Source organism: Perca fluviatilis, chromosome 17, assembly GCF_010015445.1.
Source record: "Perca fluviatilis chromosome 17, GENO_Pfluv_1.0, whole genome shotgun sequence".
Classification (NCBI taxonomy): Eukaryota; Metazoa; Chordata; class Actinopteri; order Perciformes; family Percidae; genus Perca; species Perca fluviatilis.
Window position 1 is genome coordinate 18,040,342 of NC_053128.1, and position 16,175 is coordinate 18,056,516.

The 16,175-nt window shown below is 41.4% G+C and overlaps 1 protein-coding gene across 1 annotated transcript; it reads right to left on the reverse strand.

Annotated features, from left to right (window-relative positions):
* Positions 1–1,490: 1,490 nt before the first annotated feature.
* Positions 1,491–3,689, reverse strand: aplnrb (apelin receptor b). The gene has a single exon (XM_039780018.1). It carries the CDS (start codon positions 3,591–3,593, stop codon positions 2,520–2,522), a length of 1,074 nt encoding a protein of 357 aa, XP_039635952.1. The 5' UTR covers positions 3,594–3,689; the 3' UTR covers positions 1,491–2,519.
* Positions 3,690–16,175: the final 12,486 nt, after the last annotated feature.

The following is a 16,175-nucleotide window of genomic DNA, read 5'->3' on the forward strand; positions in this document are numbered from 1 at the left end:
TAAATGATAAAACATGCTTGTGAATGTATTGTCAATAATGCTGTTCTAGTTGTTTGTCATTTCTTAGAGAGGGAGAACTGTTTATACCCTCGGGATTCCCCGCGGCAAGCCTGCTTCCAGTGTAGACACACTTAATTTTCACACTCTGTTATTACAGAGGAATGAAAACATTTGTGTAATAATTTCTGAACAGTCATCTCAGACAAACACCCAGCCTACGGAGGATCAAAGGGCATAAATCCCTTTTCTCTCGTAGCACTTTGTTTTCTAGCATTGGCAAAGTTCGTGCCATGAAATTTTGGTAACACGATCACATAGCTCCATAAAACTTGAAAAACCATGAAAATAATCTATCCAGATTATTTTTCACAATGGGCTTTGACTTTGATGCTGACAGGTGGAGGATAATGTGACAAGTCGGCCTGTAAAAATTAGCTGCTGCATGGATTTTTTAAATGTGCTGTTTCACCAATAAAACATGTTGTTGTGCAGACTCTGCCTGTATGGATTGTGCCACTATTTAATCTACTTTAATCTACTTTTTATTCTCAGCAAGCTGTACAATGCAAATAGTTTTCAGGAAATTCTATACAATCTTTCTTGACTAAATTCAGACATCTATTTAACGAAGATTTCGTTGCATGTCTGTGTTTGTGTCTTGGCTCAGATGAGATTAAGCAGAGCTGGGACAGCGATGAAGGAGACGGAGTGAATGTTGCAGCAGCTGTTGGATTTCTTTTCTCTTCCAATGACAAGAATGTTTTCAGAATTCACCTGTGAAATTAAAGACACATATTTCCTTCTACAATGAGTCACATTTACCTAAATGGGACATAACTGTAATTGTCGGTGATTTAGACTAAGCCATTCTCTGTCACAGGTATTACACAGGGACAGATAGTCGACTACAAGTCAGTAACCAAGGATTAGTCCGATCCTTCTGTCTCCCTGCTGTTGCTGATTACATCCCGTAAAAAGCTCTTTACGGTCAAAATCATTGAACTCTAATTTAAAGCTCAGCAATCTGTTGTGGTGTTTGTTTGCAAAATACAATACATTCAACTATGCTTCATCATGATAGACTAACAACACAGAGACTCATTAGAATGTATTTTGGGATCTATTGGTATAAAAAAAAAAGAACCCTGCAATTGTGGTAATTAACCCTTAGGACTTTAATATATCTGGGACAAAGCCAAATGTCCCGTGGTTGATCCAATTTAGAAACTTTTGTTCTCATTGATTGTTTGTGTGAGTGAGTTGTAAGGAGGAGAATAAAACAAACATGCTAAAAGAGGGAAACAGAAGTCAAACATGCATTTCCTGCAGACACATGCTTTGATTTCAACCCTACGAAACACAATGGGAGGGAGACTGCCTCCCCTCAGCAATGCACCAACAGGAAGAAGCACATTCACTGGATAGAAGAAAATACATTCCAGCGAGACTTAAGCTATCACAAGTGACAGAGTAAGACCAGAGAGAGAGTATTTGTTTTCAAAGCACTTTTTTTTTAATTACAAATCATAAACAATCAATTCAAAATGATGTGGATTCACAAAATGCTTTCATGTTTTTGTCAGGAACAAATTCATTGTCATTCTGACACTGAATGACAATCACACACACACAAACACACACACACACAGACACACACACACACACACACACAGACACACACACACACACAGACACACAGACACACACACACACACACACACACACACACACACACACACACACACACACACACACACACACACACACACACACACACTCCAGCAGACTGTCAAAGCAGTCACCTTTTAATTGGGCCCTCAACCAGCCTGAAAACATTTGTCAGCTGCCATCTGTCTGTCTGTCTGTCTGTCTGAGACTCCCTCCCCCTCTCCCCTCTCTCCCACTATCCCCGTCTCTCCTTACAACACTCTTATCAGACACCAACACGTCTTACCAACTGGCACACCCTTTCTAGAGAAATACTTATACGTAACACTGCTGGCTGTGATACAGATACTACAGTTTGAGCTGGAGAGCCGGGTAGTCTGGTAGATATCACACCTCAAGTGCTTACAAATGAAAAAAAGAACAGCAGGGGAAAATGCATGATTATTACACTTCACCGGGACTTAAGTACCGGAGTGCAAAGATCTAAAGTTCAGCATTTGCATAAAAGTCCACAGGAGAACACAAGCATGTGGTCATTTTAAAACACATTCCACCTTTTCCAAAAAAGTCTGGAGTATGCTTGGTCCCTTGTATTGAATAGTTCAGTTTTGCTTCCCTTCTCCTAAAAGTGAGGCTGGACTTTGAATGTGGTCAGACCCCAAAACCACACGCCCAACTGTTGTCTTCAAGCAAATGCTGACAGTAGTCCATCTAGCCAGAGAGGAGCAAAGGTGACACCCCGAAACTGACCGCAGACGATCTGTGAGCAAGCACCAAGCGCTGTACAGTTTTGATTTACCTGCATTGTTCTGCATTGTTCACCCAGCATGGATCTGGGCCCTCAGTTGTCGTCACACCTTCGTGGCCAGAGACTGAGCCTCTGTCTTCTGAGAGGACAGGGAGCTGACAGGGCTTGCATGCAAGGACTTCTTCAGGTTGAGCAGGCACAGACACTGGGATCTGAAGCGCAGGTCAAAGAAGGCGTAAAGAAAGGGGTTGAGGCAGCTGTTGACGTAGGCCAGACAGGTGGCGTAGGGGTGAGCCAGCAGCAGGAAGCGCAGGAACGCACAGGTGGCGGGAAACAGCTCCAGATAGGAGAGGGCGTCAGCACTTTTCACAACGTGGAAGGGCGTCCAGCAGGCGGCAAACACCACTACCAGCGTGGTGATGATCTTCAGCAGCCTCCTCTTACGCTGGTCCTCTTTGCGCAGAGTGTTGAAGTGGCGGGTGACGGTGCAGCCGATGAAGCCGTAGCACACCATCATCGCCAAGAAAGGTAGAAGAAAGCCCAGAGCTGAGGAGGAGATGCTGAGACCTGCGATCCAAAGGTTCTCTTGATCTTTCCCGGTCATCACCAGGCTGAAGTCCATAGCGCAGGATGTGATGTTGATGTTCGCATCATGTTTGGTGGTGCGGAAGACCAGAGTCGGGGCAGCCAGGAGACCAGACAGCGTCCAGATGGCTGCCAGGGAGGCTTGCATGTGGCCACGGGTGCGCAGCTGGGTGCTGGACAAGGAGTGGACGATGGCCAGGTAGCGGTCGAAGCTCATGCAGGTGAGGCAGAAGACGCTGGCGTACATGTTGAGCAGGACTACGTAGCTGCTGATCTTACACAGAGCCACTCCGAAGGGCCAGTGGTAGCCCATGGCGGTGTAAACGGCCCACAGAGGAAGAGTGACCACAAAGGTGAGGTCAGCCAGTGCCAGGTTGCCAATGTAGACGTCAGCAGCTCGCCGCTTACCCTGGGCTCTCCACACGGTGAAGATGACCACCCCATTTCCAGAGAGGCCCAGGATGAAGATAAGCATGTACAGCACCGGGATGACAGAGTACGATGGTGTCCACTCAGAATAGTCACACATGGTGGAGTTTTCTGTCTCATCGTAGTCGTAGTAGTCAGGACCATCATTTGGCTCCATCTCCATTTTCTCTTCTTTTCTATTTGTAATGAAAAAGACAAATCTGTTTGCTGCAGATAGATCCACAGTAGTTACCAGCACTCTCAAGTCTGTTGCTACATGAGAAATCTGCCCACGCTTATATACCCCCCCAGACTTGTACCCTCCCAGGATGCCCCCTCCTCCCTTCCCACTGCCCTCCTCCTCTCTGCTCTGAAGAACATGCTCTTTCACTGCATACACGCCCACCTCTCTCTTTATTCATTTGATTTGTACACAACATAATGCATAGTGGGATCACTTTAATGCATGTAATATGGGTTGAAAATGCTAGTAATTTTGATAATGCTAGTATTATTTTTTGGGATATCCCATTTTCTTCACATTTCATGCACAAAATTTTGGCTGCAGAAATTTATCTCCAGGGGCAAAATGAAACTCTATCCAAAGTATAAATCCAAACTTGCCACATATATAATTGCAACCTTTTGTTTTACTTCAGGGAATGAAAGTTAATAAGACATGTTTGGACAGAAGCCCATGTGTCAAGTCTAGGCAAGATAAGTTTGAAGTAGTCAATTTCAATATCAATTGAGAGTCCTTCTGGCACCGGAGCACTCTGCTGAAATCCGAATGGGCTGCACTATTTACGTTCCTATGTCTGTTTCTTTTGTGTCTTTACACGTTTAAACAAGTAGAACCACAAACTAAAGACAAAAACATTAAGGTTTAATGAACTGTAGGTTAGACAAACACAACTTTGACCTCAGACCTTTAATTGAAAATATACAATAATTATACAATAAGTATTAACAGAAAGAAAATATACTTAGAAACATGTTTAATAGCCTTCAGTTAAAGCACATTTTATTTCCATTCAATTTCAACTGAAGAGAAAAACTGACAATATTTTACAATATACTCTTTTACTTAATGTGTTTAAAATAAAATAATGATTATAATTATCATCATACATTTAGGTATCAGTTTTGAAAATAAGTTTAAAATGCCTAATAAACAACAAAATTGAAAGATGACAGCCAGTATGACAATACACAATTAAATGACATTAATTAATTAATGGGTAGCATATATAAACAAAGACATTTTAAATTGAAATTTTAAAACTCAAATGCATCCTGTGAAAACTGAGGGCAAATAATGCAATGTGATATATTTCATCACCACTTGCATTTGTGCATTTTCCAGACTTTTCATCAATTTACCCAGGAGGATATTACATGAGCATCAGCATTAAAGGAAAAGAGCATACATGTCTCACATATGATACAATTAACATGATTGAAAATGAAAAACAACTGAACAACACATTGTTTTAAGTTGCAAAACTTAATGTTAAATGTTAAAATGTATAAAGTTTCCAAAGATACCAAATATGTCAGGCTAAATTAGAAAAATGATACACAAGTTATTTTTTTATATGATTGCATGCTGCCACCATAAAATAAGTGTTGGATTTGAGTATTTAAATGTAAACATCCTTATAACTTCAATGAAGTGTTGTAACGAGCTGGTACAGAATAAATGTGTGATAATGTCAGACAGTGTGGAATAAAGTGATTTATTCAACTTTAAAGCTACTTAAGGGGAAACAAAAGTGGAGATCATGTTAAGAGGTTATACAAGTAACACTCTTCTTCTGTCTCCCTCTTCTTTGCTGTCTCTTGGGTGTATTCGTTAGCCCAGGTGGGTCAGCTCAGTCTTCAGTCTGCTCCGTCTCTCAGCAGAGAGGCAGCATTGGCGCCGGGGCACCGACCTTTAGACACAACTACTGTATCACTCAACAATCTTTTTCGCCACTGATCCCTTCCTCCACCCCTCCTTCCTCCTCCTTTCCCTTCCCCGCTCATCTCCGCCTTCCTCTGATTATGAAGATGAGGACTGCTTCCCGTCTTCCTCCGCTTTCACCAACGTCATTTACTCTCAGTAAACTGTTTGTTGTTGCCAATTATTGTGATGTGATCTTGTGGCATTTGTTAATCAAACTGATGTAATTGTGTTTGTGTGCCTCCTCCTGAACTCGGTCCTCTCTCCCTCCGCTTGATTGTCCTTCCAGTTCTTTGTCCGTCCGGCAGAACAGGAAAAAAAGCATAAAGCAAGCTTCCTATCTGTGCTCTGGTGGGACTAAGGCCTGTTTTTAGCTGTGTTCGCTGACAGGGATGTGAATACAGCTAAATAAAACATCAGGCCTTGATGAATATGTCAATCCACCCCACTCACTTTCCCCCAAAATCCCCATCAGCCTTGATGGAACAGTTTTACAGTGATAGGATGAGAAATATAAGAGAAAAAAATAAGTTTGCTGCAGATAGAGAGTCCATGCAACATGACAAAAATCCCAATTATTTCTCTTTTTGGCTTTTAGAAGTTCCAATTGGACCGAGCTTGAACCTCTTTGCAGAGCCTCCATCTTTTCATTCAGCATACCAGAGACAACATTCAGCTCTTGTTTTTCCTCTTAATAGCCCACCTGTGTCTCAAATTGATTGTTGTTATTGTTGTTGCTGTCCTCTCATGTGTGGCCTTGTGCTGTAAACCACACACCATGAAGGCACCAAGACATTCCTTGTGTTTTTGCACTCTTACTCAACCACACCAAGGCGTTTTATCCATCTTTCATCATTCATTCGGCTGCCATCCATAAGCGATGAGTCAGTAGCAGACAGCACATCCGGGGGATATAGAAAATGATAAGTACTTGCCTCTCAAAATATACACAAAGGCAGAAAGACACAGAAAGAACGCTACAGTGGCAAACTTTCTGAGTTTATGAGTCTGTTTTTGGTGATACCTGCAGCGCCAGAAGAGCGCGAGGTGTGTGTTCTTGTTGTTTAGGTGTGTGTGTGGGGGTCTGACAGTTGTTTGATGTGTGCGTGTTAAGCTGTCACGGCCCACATGCACGGGCCCCCTCTGCTGCTGAGACAGCTGGTTCCTTGAGGCTTTGTTTGCGATCTGACCAACTCTGAGCCAGACTGGAGCTCCACAGAAAATTCATGACATCACACGTCTGACCTGATAGCAGCTTGACAGCCCTGATGATAAACAGACCCTCGGGCAAATATCTGAGCCATCAGCACCATTTACATTACCAATCACATTAACAGTCTGATCCGCGCTTTTAATTATCTGAATGCTGTCACAGTTAACACTTCCAGCAGCACGGCTGGAAAGCTTGAACATTTGGGCGTTGTTGCAGCCTGCTCCACTTCTCTGCTCTCCCTTTACTCTTTTCAGCAAAGACCATGAGGTGATTGACACCAGCTTGTTAGACACAAAGGCCACCAGGATGGGAGAGGTTCACGCCTTTTCTTACTGTTCCAGTAAAGACTAATGTGGCCTCAGCTAGAGTTTAACATTTTGCATGGATGAAACCGTTAGGTGAAGCATCTGTAACTGACAAACCAGCAACCTGCTGGTTGCATTTCAGACTGTGTGAGAATTTTTTTGGTTTCTCCTAAAGTAAAGCTGGTGCATGGAATAGGAGTGGGTATGATTGGACAGGATGGGGCAGGACAGGATGGCAGGGCAGGGCAGCGTAGAATGGGATTGGGCACGACAGGACAGAATACACGGACTGGCCTCATTCATGAACAGGTTGTCTGGGTTGATGGATAATTTGATGAATGCTGCAGCATAATTGTCCCATGTATAGACTTATTTGATTTCTGGGTACTGGAACTGGCCAAGAACAGATTCTGAGTCCAATCTTGCCCCAGAAACACAGCCAATTCTACTGCTTTTTCTTCTCTTAAATCATACATTTCCCCATTTCACTTCTCCTGTTCAGTGTCATGAAATGTCATATGTAAGGTACAGGGAGTAAAAAGCATCCAGGGCCTACATGTTATTCTGTTTGAAAGGTCAGGAAACGGCCATGGTGCAGTCTTCTTGCTGAGTTTGTATCTACTGTATATGATAACAGTGCGGTTTTTGGACCTCACTCAGCACACATGCACAACATGTTTTCATGATGTTACGGCCCTGATGACCCCACTGCCCTGCAGTCCCTCACACATCCACAGCAGTAGCAGTTATTTTGAATGAACAGCTAAGACACACATGGATGTCCAATTTGTGTTTTTCTGTTTGTGGGTCAGGCGACCGGAGGACTCTGTTGATATGAATCTTCCTGCTTTCAAGATGTTGTTGTCTTCTTGTGCCAGGAGCAGCTGAACAGAAATGTTTATCAAATATACTGTAAATGTAACGACAGGGGAGGGAAATCCCAAACGGGTGTCACAAAAAGGTATAAATAGCTCAGACTTCAGGGTCACCAGTGAAAATATAACCATCAGAGAAAGGCGGGGCGCCTCCTCGTCTCTCACGCAGGACAGCTAAGGAGAGTTGAAATCAGAAAGAACAAAAGCGAGAGGTTCATTATCATTTATAGAAACTGTGAGGTAACTCTGCTGCTCCAAGTTATCATGACAATTGTGGTTTGTTTAGGCAGACAAAGAGTTGTATCAGTGTTTGTTTTATGTTATGCATGCCACACTCTTTGAAGGCCCAGCATGCTTTATTGCGTACCATAATTAATTTACATAAATATCTAATATATATAATGCTCAACACCTACCAAGAAACTGCTTAAAAATAAGAAATAGACTATTTGTGAAGAAAAGAGATAACGTCCAGAGCCTCCTTGCTGTCTAAACACCAGAAAGCTGCAGTAAAACCTGCACCTACATTTCCCTCTTCCTGTGAGGAAGGTCCAGCAGGCAAGTAACTGCCCTCTGCTGCACTCCTCCTCCTCCTCCTGGATGTAAGACTGATATTGTTCACAAAAACGTGTGAAAAAACAGCAATGGGTCAGAGAACAGGAGGTAGTCTAGAAACTGTGTGAATCATTCTAAATGTACTGCAGGATTTACAAAAGTCTTTTATCCCTCACATGTAACATGAACTGTTTTATAGAGCTTTATGGCTGTCCGAACTTCACAGAGTTTTGAAACACAAGCCTCCAGTTTAGTCTCAAGGCTGAGAGATGTACACACACATACACACACATGCACAGAACACACTCCGCTATCCTACAAGTTCACACACACTATGTAACACCCATGACTACTGGACGCAATACAATAAGCTATTGTAACCTCAAACCAAAGGTCTCGACGCCCATATGCTTTTGTCATTAGTCTATAGTCTATTATAACAGGCTATGAGGTCACTCGCTGATGTGTAGTAACACACACACATCCCTTTTTCTCTCTGCATGCACACAAATACACAGACACACACACACACACACACAAAATGCAAATATTAATGCAAAAACAAAGTCCTGGCTATTTTGTTGCAGCCTAAGATCCAAGGTATAATAACCCAAATGATCCTTTAACTCATTTTTGCAGGACATGTTGATGCTCAGCATCTGTGGAGCTCTCGTGCACGCATGCACCAGATCCCTGTTTTATTCCAAGCTTAATATTTTTCAAAAAAGGGTGACTTATTTTCTTTCTTACAAGAAAAACCTCCAATTCTTTACTTTGTTGGTCTCTTTATCTGTCTGTTTCGCTTACGGTTATCACAGGCTGCTCATGCTTCTCCTGCTCACCATCGATATCAGTCTGGCCAAGGTTTTATCAGGACAGGGCTCCTGCTCTCGCTCTCTGTCTCTCTTGCACATGCAGCAACATACACACTCAAGCACTGCCCCCCCCTCCAGTGCATCCTCTCTCAGCTCCTGGCTTCCTTGATTGGGAAAGAGGGGACTAGATGGACGGGAAGAGAGGAGACAGTGGGGATGTGACACAACAATGGCAGGAAGTGACCTCAGATCAACTCAGATTAGTGCAAACACACCAACACCAAAGCACCAGGCTAATAAACATCCCTGGTGAAGAGATAAACATGCAACACAAACAATGCCAAATATTTGTTGCAAAGCCTCAAAACTCTTGAAAATAGCAGCTTCACTCATAATGTGTTACAGGATATTTCTTCTTCTTTCCTTACCAAATAATAAGGTTATAACAACATTTTCTTTAAACATACATAAACATGCACTGGGTAAATACCCTCATTCACTGTAATCATATGGTAAATGCAAAATGGTTTAACCACAAACAATTTCTGCTGTGGTTATTTTTGAATAAGTCACCATGATCTGACAGTGTTAACGGCAACAACTAAAAGGCGTGGTTATTTCTTCCTGTCAACTCAAATTGATTTTTATAAAATATATTCAAAAACAAGCCAAAGTGAATCAAAATGCTGCAAATAAACAAATAAAAACATACACATTGAAACACAAAGACACATCCAGAATAAAAGCAAGTTGTTTGCAGGAAGTTGGAAAAGTCAACAGTGGGTGCAGTTGGAGGGAGAAGCTGTTAAGCAGATCAGAGGTCACATCGAGGTCCCTAAAACAGAAAACCTGATAGGTCTGGAGGATGTGTAACCTGCCCAACTTCAAACATACTGAAATCAAGTGTAAAGAAGCTAGATGGTTATCTGCAGTATTCTGGATCAGCTGCTAACATGAAAAAAATGACTGCTCAACATTAAAGTACAGGGACTTGGAGAAATCCAAGTTTGAGAATATAACATGAAATGATAGAATTGTATATGTCATTGTAAATAGAAAGACAGTTACAGGATTTTACCTTGGCACTTAAAACTACAGGAGACAAAAGTCCTCACACAATGTAAACCCACTCAGCACTGCACATCACTTTTCAACATCTCTGCTTTTTATTTTGCATTGCTCCGGCTATGGACCATTTATATATATTTTAAGAAATTACTCACATTTTAGTAGTATAATCAATAATCTTAATGCCTGGGTTCTATTTTGCTATTCCTTTTTAGCAGAAAATGACCTTTCACAGACCTTAAACAGGAACAATAACTTGGACGTGGATCTGAAGTTGCTAAGCAGAACAAATCAATCTTATGATGATTCATGATTCTGCTTGGACTCAGGGGGATCCCCAGCTGGAACCAAACAGGTGTGCGTTATCTTATCCTATTACTAATCATAACCCAGTGTCAAAAACCTGATGGATCTGAGATAATTAGGGCTACATGTCCAGCTACTGTTATCCTGAGGAGAACCATAAAAGGACACACACACATCCTGTCCACTGTCCACTGAACGAGCATCTGTCTGACCCCTGACACCTTCCACTCCAACTCTGCTTCCTGTCCCACACGTGTAGCTCCGCTACTTGAAGCTTCTCATCAAAGCCTTTCCCTCAATACATAAAAAAAAGTCCCAAATAAGAGTGCCCATGAGGTAACAGTCCTCTTTTTACTCACATATAGTGTGTAGACAAAATAAGGGGAATACTAATGTTTTTTTCTTCTTCTCATTTTACCTATAGACACACACAATTATTATATTAGATCACATCATGCATAAAAACGCAAACTGCAGGAAATGCATGGCAGCTGCAATTCAATTTAGCAATTCAAACTATTATCAACGGGTCACAGTTGTGTTTTTTGTTTTGTGCCCCTGCCTCGACCTCTACCCCTTCTAATCCCTTCTTTAGGCAGAGGGCATGATGAGGGATGGCAGGCCGGGGGATAAAGGTGCAGACCCTCAGTCCTTGTTACCAAAAAGCTTTAGAGGAGCTTTACAGCTCATGAAGCCAGACTTTAATCTCCCAGACGCTTCACACATATGTTTTCAAGAGATCTTCCACCTCACTATACTATCCCACCCCCCATAAACAGCTACAGTGTATACACATAGACATCACATGGGTGGGGTATCTGTTTACACACACATACAGTGTATGAGCTTTGGATATAGTTGTACAATCAAAAAATATAGGTACACAGAACATTTCAGTACTAAAAACTAAATTTGAGTGTGGAGATTAATTCTCCAGACTCCAGAATATTTAATCATTCATAAGCAAGTAAACTTTTTCATAGTTGTACCACAACAGGCAAATTGACCCAGACGTCAATGTGGATCCACCATAAAAGGTACAGCATTTTTTCTGGTAGTTCAATGTGCAAATTTGTACCAGTTCAACCTGACCTTCTCCCCAGTGGTGGTGGTTTGGCATTATTAAGGCGCACCAACCCGATTATCGGCTGTCGTACAGTCTGGCGAGGTCGGTGATCCGAGTGTGTTTGGTGTGTTCCGTGCCGTCATCAGTCGGAGGAGCCGTCGGCATTCATCTGGGCCAATTTGACTTGTTGAATCGGCCAGTGGGCAGTCAGACTCAATGACCAATTACTGGAAATGACGAGCAGGATGAGCGTGATGAACGCCTCTCAAAATCTGACGAAAATCTTTAAAAACTGACCTTTGTCGATCTGAAATGAAGACAGATTCAGCAACTGCATGGCCTATTTCTCTCTTAAAATGTTTTCAGAAACACGTTTCGGTGAACTATTTTCATAAAATACGAGATCGTATTCCAAACGAGCCGCTATGATGGTCTGGCTTTGAAATTCGGGAGAAGCCAGACCCACGTGACGCGTTCGTCCAATCAGCTGCTGATTAGCGCCGCCTGCTGTTATAAAGACGTATTACGTCTCACGCACGCGCAGAACGTACGCTCAAGTCCACGTCGCTTCGGTGTGTTCCGAGGCACTTTTTGGACCAACTTGGGAAGACTGATCAGTCCGACTGCCTTTTCTGCCGACGGCCGGTCGTCGGGTTGGTGTGTCAGAGCCTTTAAATTCAGTCAGTTGTGTTTACTGGAGGGAAGCAGGTGAGCTGTCCTGTCCTTACAACAGGACTGGGCCCGATATATTCCAAAAAGGACACAAACACGGACAGTGGATGCCATTTTGTTTATACCACGTTGGGTGTATAGTACAATATATAGACAAGTTAAACTCTATAAATCTCATATTAGGGATATTTTATTTCTTCACTCATGTGCAGTCAGTGCATGCTGTCTGCACTACGGACCCTTGCAGACACGGGCAACATTAATCTGACAACGGACTGCTTTGGCCAATCAAAAATGTGCAAGAGTACTTTTCTGGTAGATTACTTTGTAATGTGAACCTTACAATTGTTGAGATGGAATATAAAATGATTGCTGCCACAACAACTTTCCCAGAGTTGTTAAAACCTGTTGAAATCTCACAGTATAATAAACTGCATCTGATGAGTCTTAAAGCTCATGGGTGTAATGTATCACTCAAACTGGACTTCCTGGATCATATTTCATCTTCTCACCAGATCTTGTAGCAACTTGTCCACACCAACATAGCCCCTTGCGTTTTTTTTTTTAACAGACCTATTTTCTGTCTCAATATGGCATAAGCAGCAACATGGACTGGGAGAAATTGCCGCTCCACATTAGATGAAAAGTGGAAAATGTCGATGTCAAGTCAAACAATAGTACAATCATTTCCTCAATATGATTACCCTTATTTAAAGGTTCATCGTGATAGTACTGTCAAGATAGCATTATTGAAGGTATGAATGTTAGGAGCACAACAACTGACTTGTGACTTGTGTACCATGAGGTTTTTGTATACAACACTGCCCACAGCAACAAGCTATTGTACTAGGAAAGCTACACCTACACCTACTGCTCTGCTCTTTTCTGAGAGTGTGGTTAAGGGGGCACGTCTGGGTCACGTCTCCTCCTCTGCAGATTAGCCATAAAGCCAGTCTCCCATTACACCCTCTCTGGTCTAAGATTGGATCTAGTGAATGTCAGTGAGCACCAGCACAGGGAGAGACAGGCAGGTGGGGTCCGGTGGGGTGGGGTTGGATTGAGGTGAAGGGTGGAGTTGGGGTAAGAAGCTGGCATTGTTTACAGACAGCGAAAGGCACAAAAGAGATGACGAGAGGAGCCAGAAATACAAAAATGCATTAATGACAGGCATCCTCAGACAAGCAACACACAAAATCCTTCACAGAAATAGAAAAGGCCAATTTGAAGGTTGTGGGTGAGGAAGATTAAAAATCTCAATCATCTGATTGTTGGGTGATAAATTAAAATATTTCATCATTGCAATCAAGTCTTCTCAAATGACAGAAAATGTCTCTACTTTAAATGAGCGGAAGTATGGGAAGACCATAAGAATTCAACTGACAATAGTAATGGAATTATAAACAAAGGGACACATATCATATTTATATAAGTGTTGTGGTTTTCACTGGTTGGGTAAATTAAAATGTAGAGGAGAGTGTTCTCAGCTGTAATGTTCTTGGACTGCAGCTGAACCTTGTCGATGATGAAGAAGAAGAAGAAGAAGGCCTGTATACAGGCAGAAGACTCCATTCAGAGACCAAAGGCAAATGGCTGGGTGAGGCGCTTTGGACGGTGCTGTGGGAATTCGCCCTATTTGAGATGCAAATTCCTCAAAGAGCTGAAAGAGCCGGAGAAACAGGTGTCCAAGGAAGTGTGCTGCTGCGTGGGTGAGGGCGGGTGTGAGGGCGCTGAATGATAACACAGGGTGTATTGAAATCCTACTTGTTCAGTCCAGTCTGTGTGGCACTTCTTCTCTTGTCTCATTGCCTTTCTTTCATATTAAATTAAGGCAAAAGAAGGGGGATTTTATATCAAAATAAAATGCAAAAAAATGACAGATCTGCAAAAGAGTCCAAGAGTTTTTATTGATTTAAATCTAATTTGGTACAAAATAGCTTGTAGATATGAGAAGTTGATTTGAAATCAAATGAGCAAACAGATCAGGAATAAAGTCCTACAGTATATACCCATGAGTACAGCAGGATAAGTTGCACATTCACAAGCCCCAGGCTCAAACAATGTTCTCTTTAATCATAATAGTTGAAAAGATTAGTAATAAGGAGCTTCTCAACATCCTACATTTATATGTTTTGATATATATTGAAACATAATCTTTAAAAAAAAAAAAAAAACATTAAAAGTGTTTAGCTGCCAAACCACATCCTGTATCCTTCAGAATGACTGGGCAACTAATCATTTGAATCCTTGGTTGAAGCTCAGTGGTGCCATCTACTGTATATGACAGTATAGAAAGAAACCCAACTGATGAACTGCATGTTGGTTAAATGTGATCTGTGTTCTAAACTATACTAAAATCTCCAGTGTTTGAAATCAACATAGAACCACAACCATTTTCCATTATAAAAACCCTGACAGCAACTAATGAACGATTCACAAAATGTCACGATTCGATACAATATCGATTTTCAGGCTCAAGATTCGATTAAAAATCGATTTTCGATTCAAAAACGATTCTCGATTTAAAAAACGATTCACAGTATGTAAATGTAGTTACTTTTCCCATGTGATTGCAGTAGACATACAATTTAAAAAATATGAATTGATTTTTGGAATTCTATGAATTCGATTTTGAATCGGTAGAGCTTGAATCGCAATTCGAATGTGAATCGATTTTTTTGCACACCCCTAGCAACTAATCGGATTTACTGTTACACATGTAACTGCTGATAAAGGAATTTCCTGGACTGGGAGTTAAATTTGATTGATTCTGAATTCATTAAGAGTTTTTCCAAACAATTTCTTCATTGGAACATCTCAGATATAATTAGTTTTAACATACCGTTCAGTCATTATCAAAGATTTATGGTAAGGTTCTTTTGACTTTTAATATCTTTTTATCTAAATAATGCCATTAGAAAAGAACTTCTGAAGATTATATATGTACATTACTTGGACTTCATGATTAGTCTTTTTGGTTTTGTATTATTTTAAAAGTTGTTCAAAGCAGTTTTGTCAACAAAAATAATACTAGGTACTTCAGCACATTTGAGTGGAATTTCCTGGTTTTAAAAAAACACATCCAAGTGTTGGGACTGGAGATCAGATTCTGAGGCTGCAGAAAACAAAACTCCTAATGCCATATTTTTCTTTTATAGTAAAATATATCTAAGCCTAAGGGATGCACTAAGTATGATTGTAAAAAAACCAAACAGCTTTATATTAGTGTTCTTTAAAATGGCATTTTGCCATATCCCATTCACAACATTGATATAAACCCAATCCTATCCCTAATACTGTATAACAGTATGATTGATTAAACTGCTCGGACAACATATATCTTAAAAATATGCATTACAAATCTTTGGCTTAGTGGCACAAAATGTCCCTGCACACTTCTTCCTTCATTATGTCCGTCACACAGACGACTGCTGGTCACTGCTGCGGCTGTGAGATAATCTCACGATGCCCTCTAGTGTTCAACAACAGCAAAGACAAACTCCTGGATGACAGACACACTGATTAACCCTTGTGTTGTCCTTTGGGTCCCAGTGACCCGAAGGACAACACAAGGATTATGTACTTCCGTTTACTTTGTTGAGAATTGCTCTCTAAACCCTGTTTCTTGTAAAGTAAGTAAAGTTTATTTCTAGAACACAGTTCTAGACACAGTTTAAGCTGACCAAAATGCTGTACAAACAAGAACTAAGGTGCTGTATTAACCCTTGTTTAGAGAGCAATTCTCAACAGAAATACGAAGCCTATCACTGTTGTCCTTCGGGCTACTGGGAAGGCAAGTGCTAAAGGAAGTGCTGTGTGGTGTCTGCAAATTTGTGCGATTTTAGCAAAGCAGGGTAAAAACGCATCTCTGCGTTGGCAGACGTAGTGACTAACATAGCCAAAGGAGGAAGACTATAAAGGCAAAGTGCTCTAGAAAAGACCTCATCAA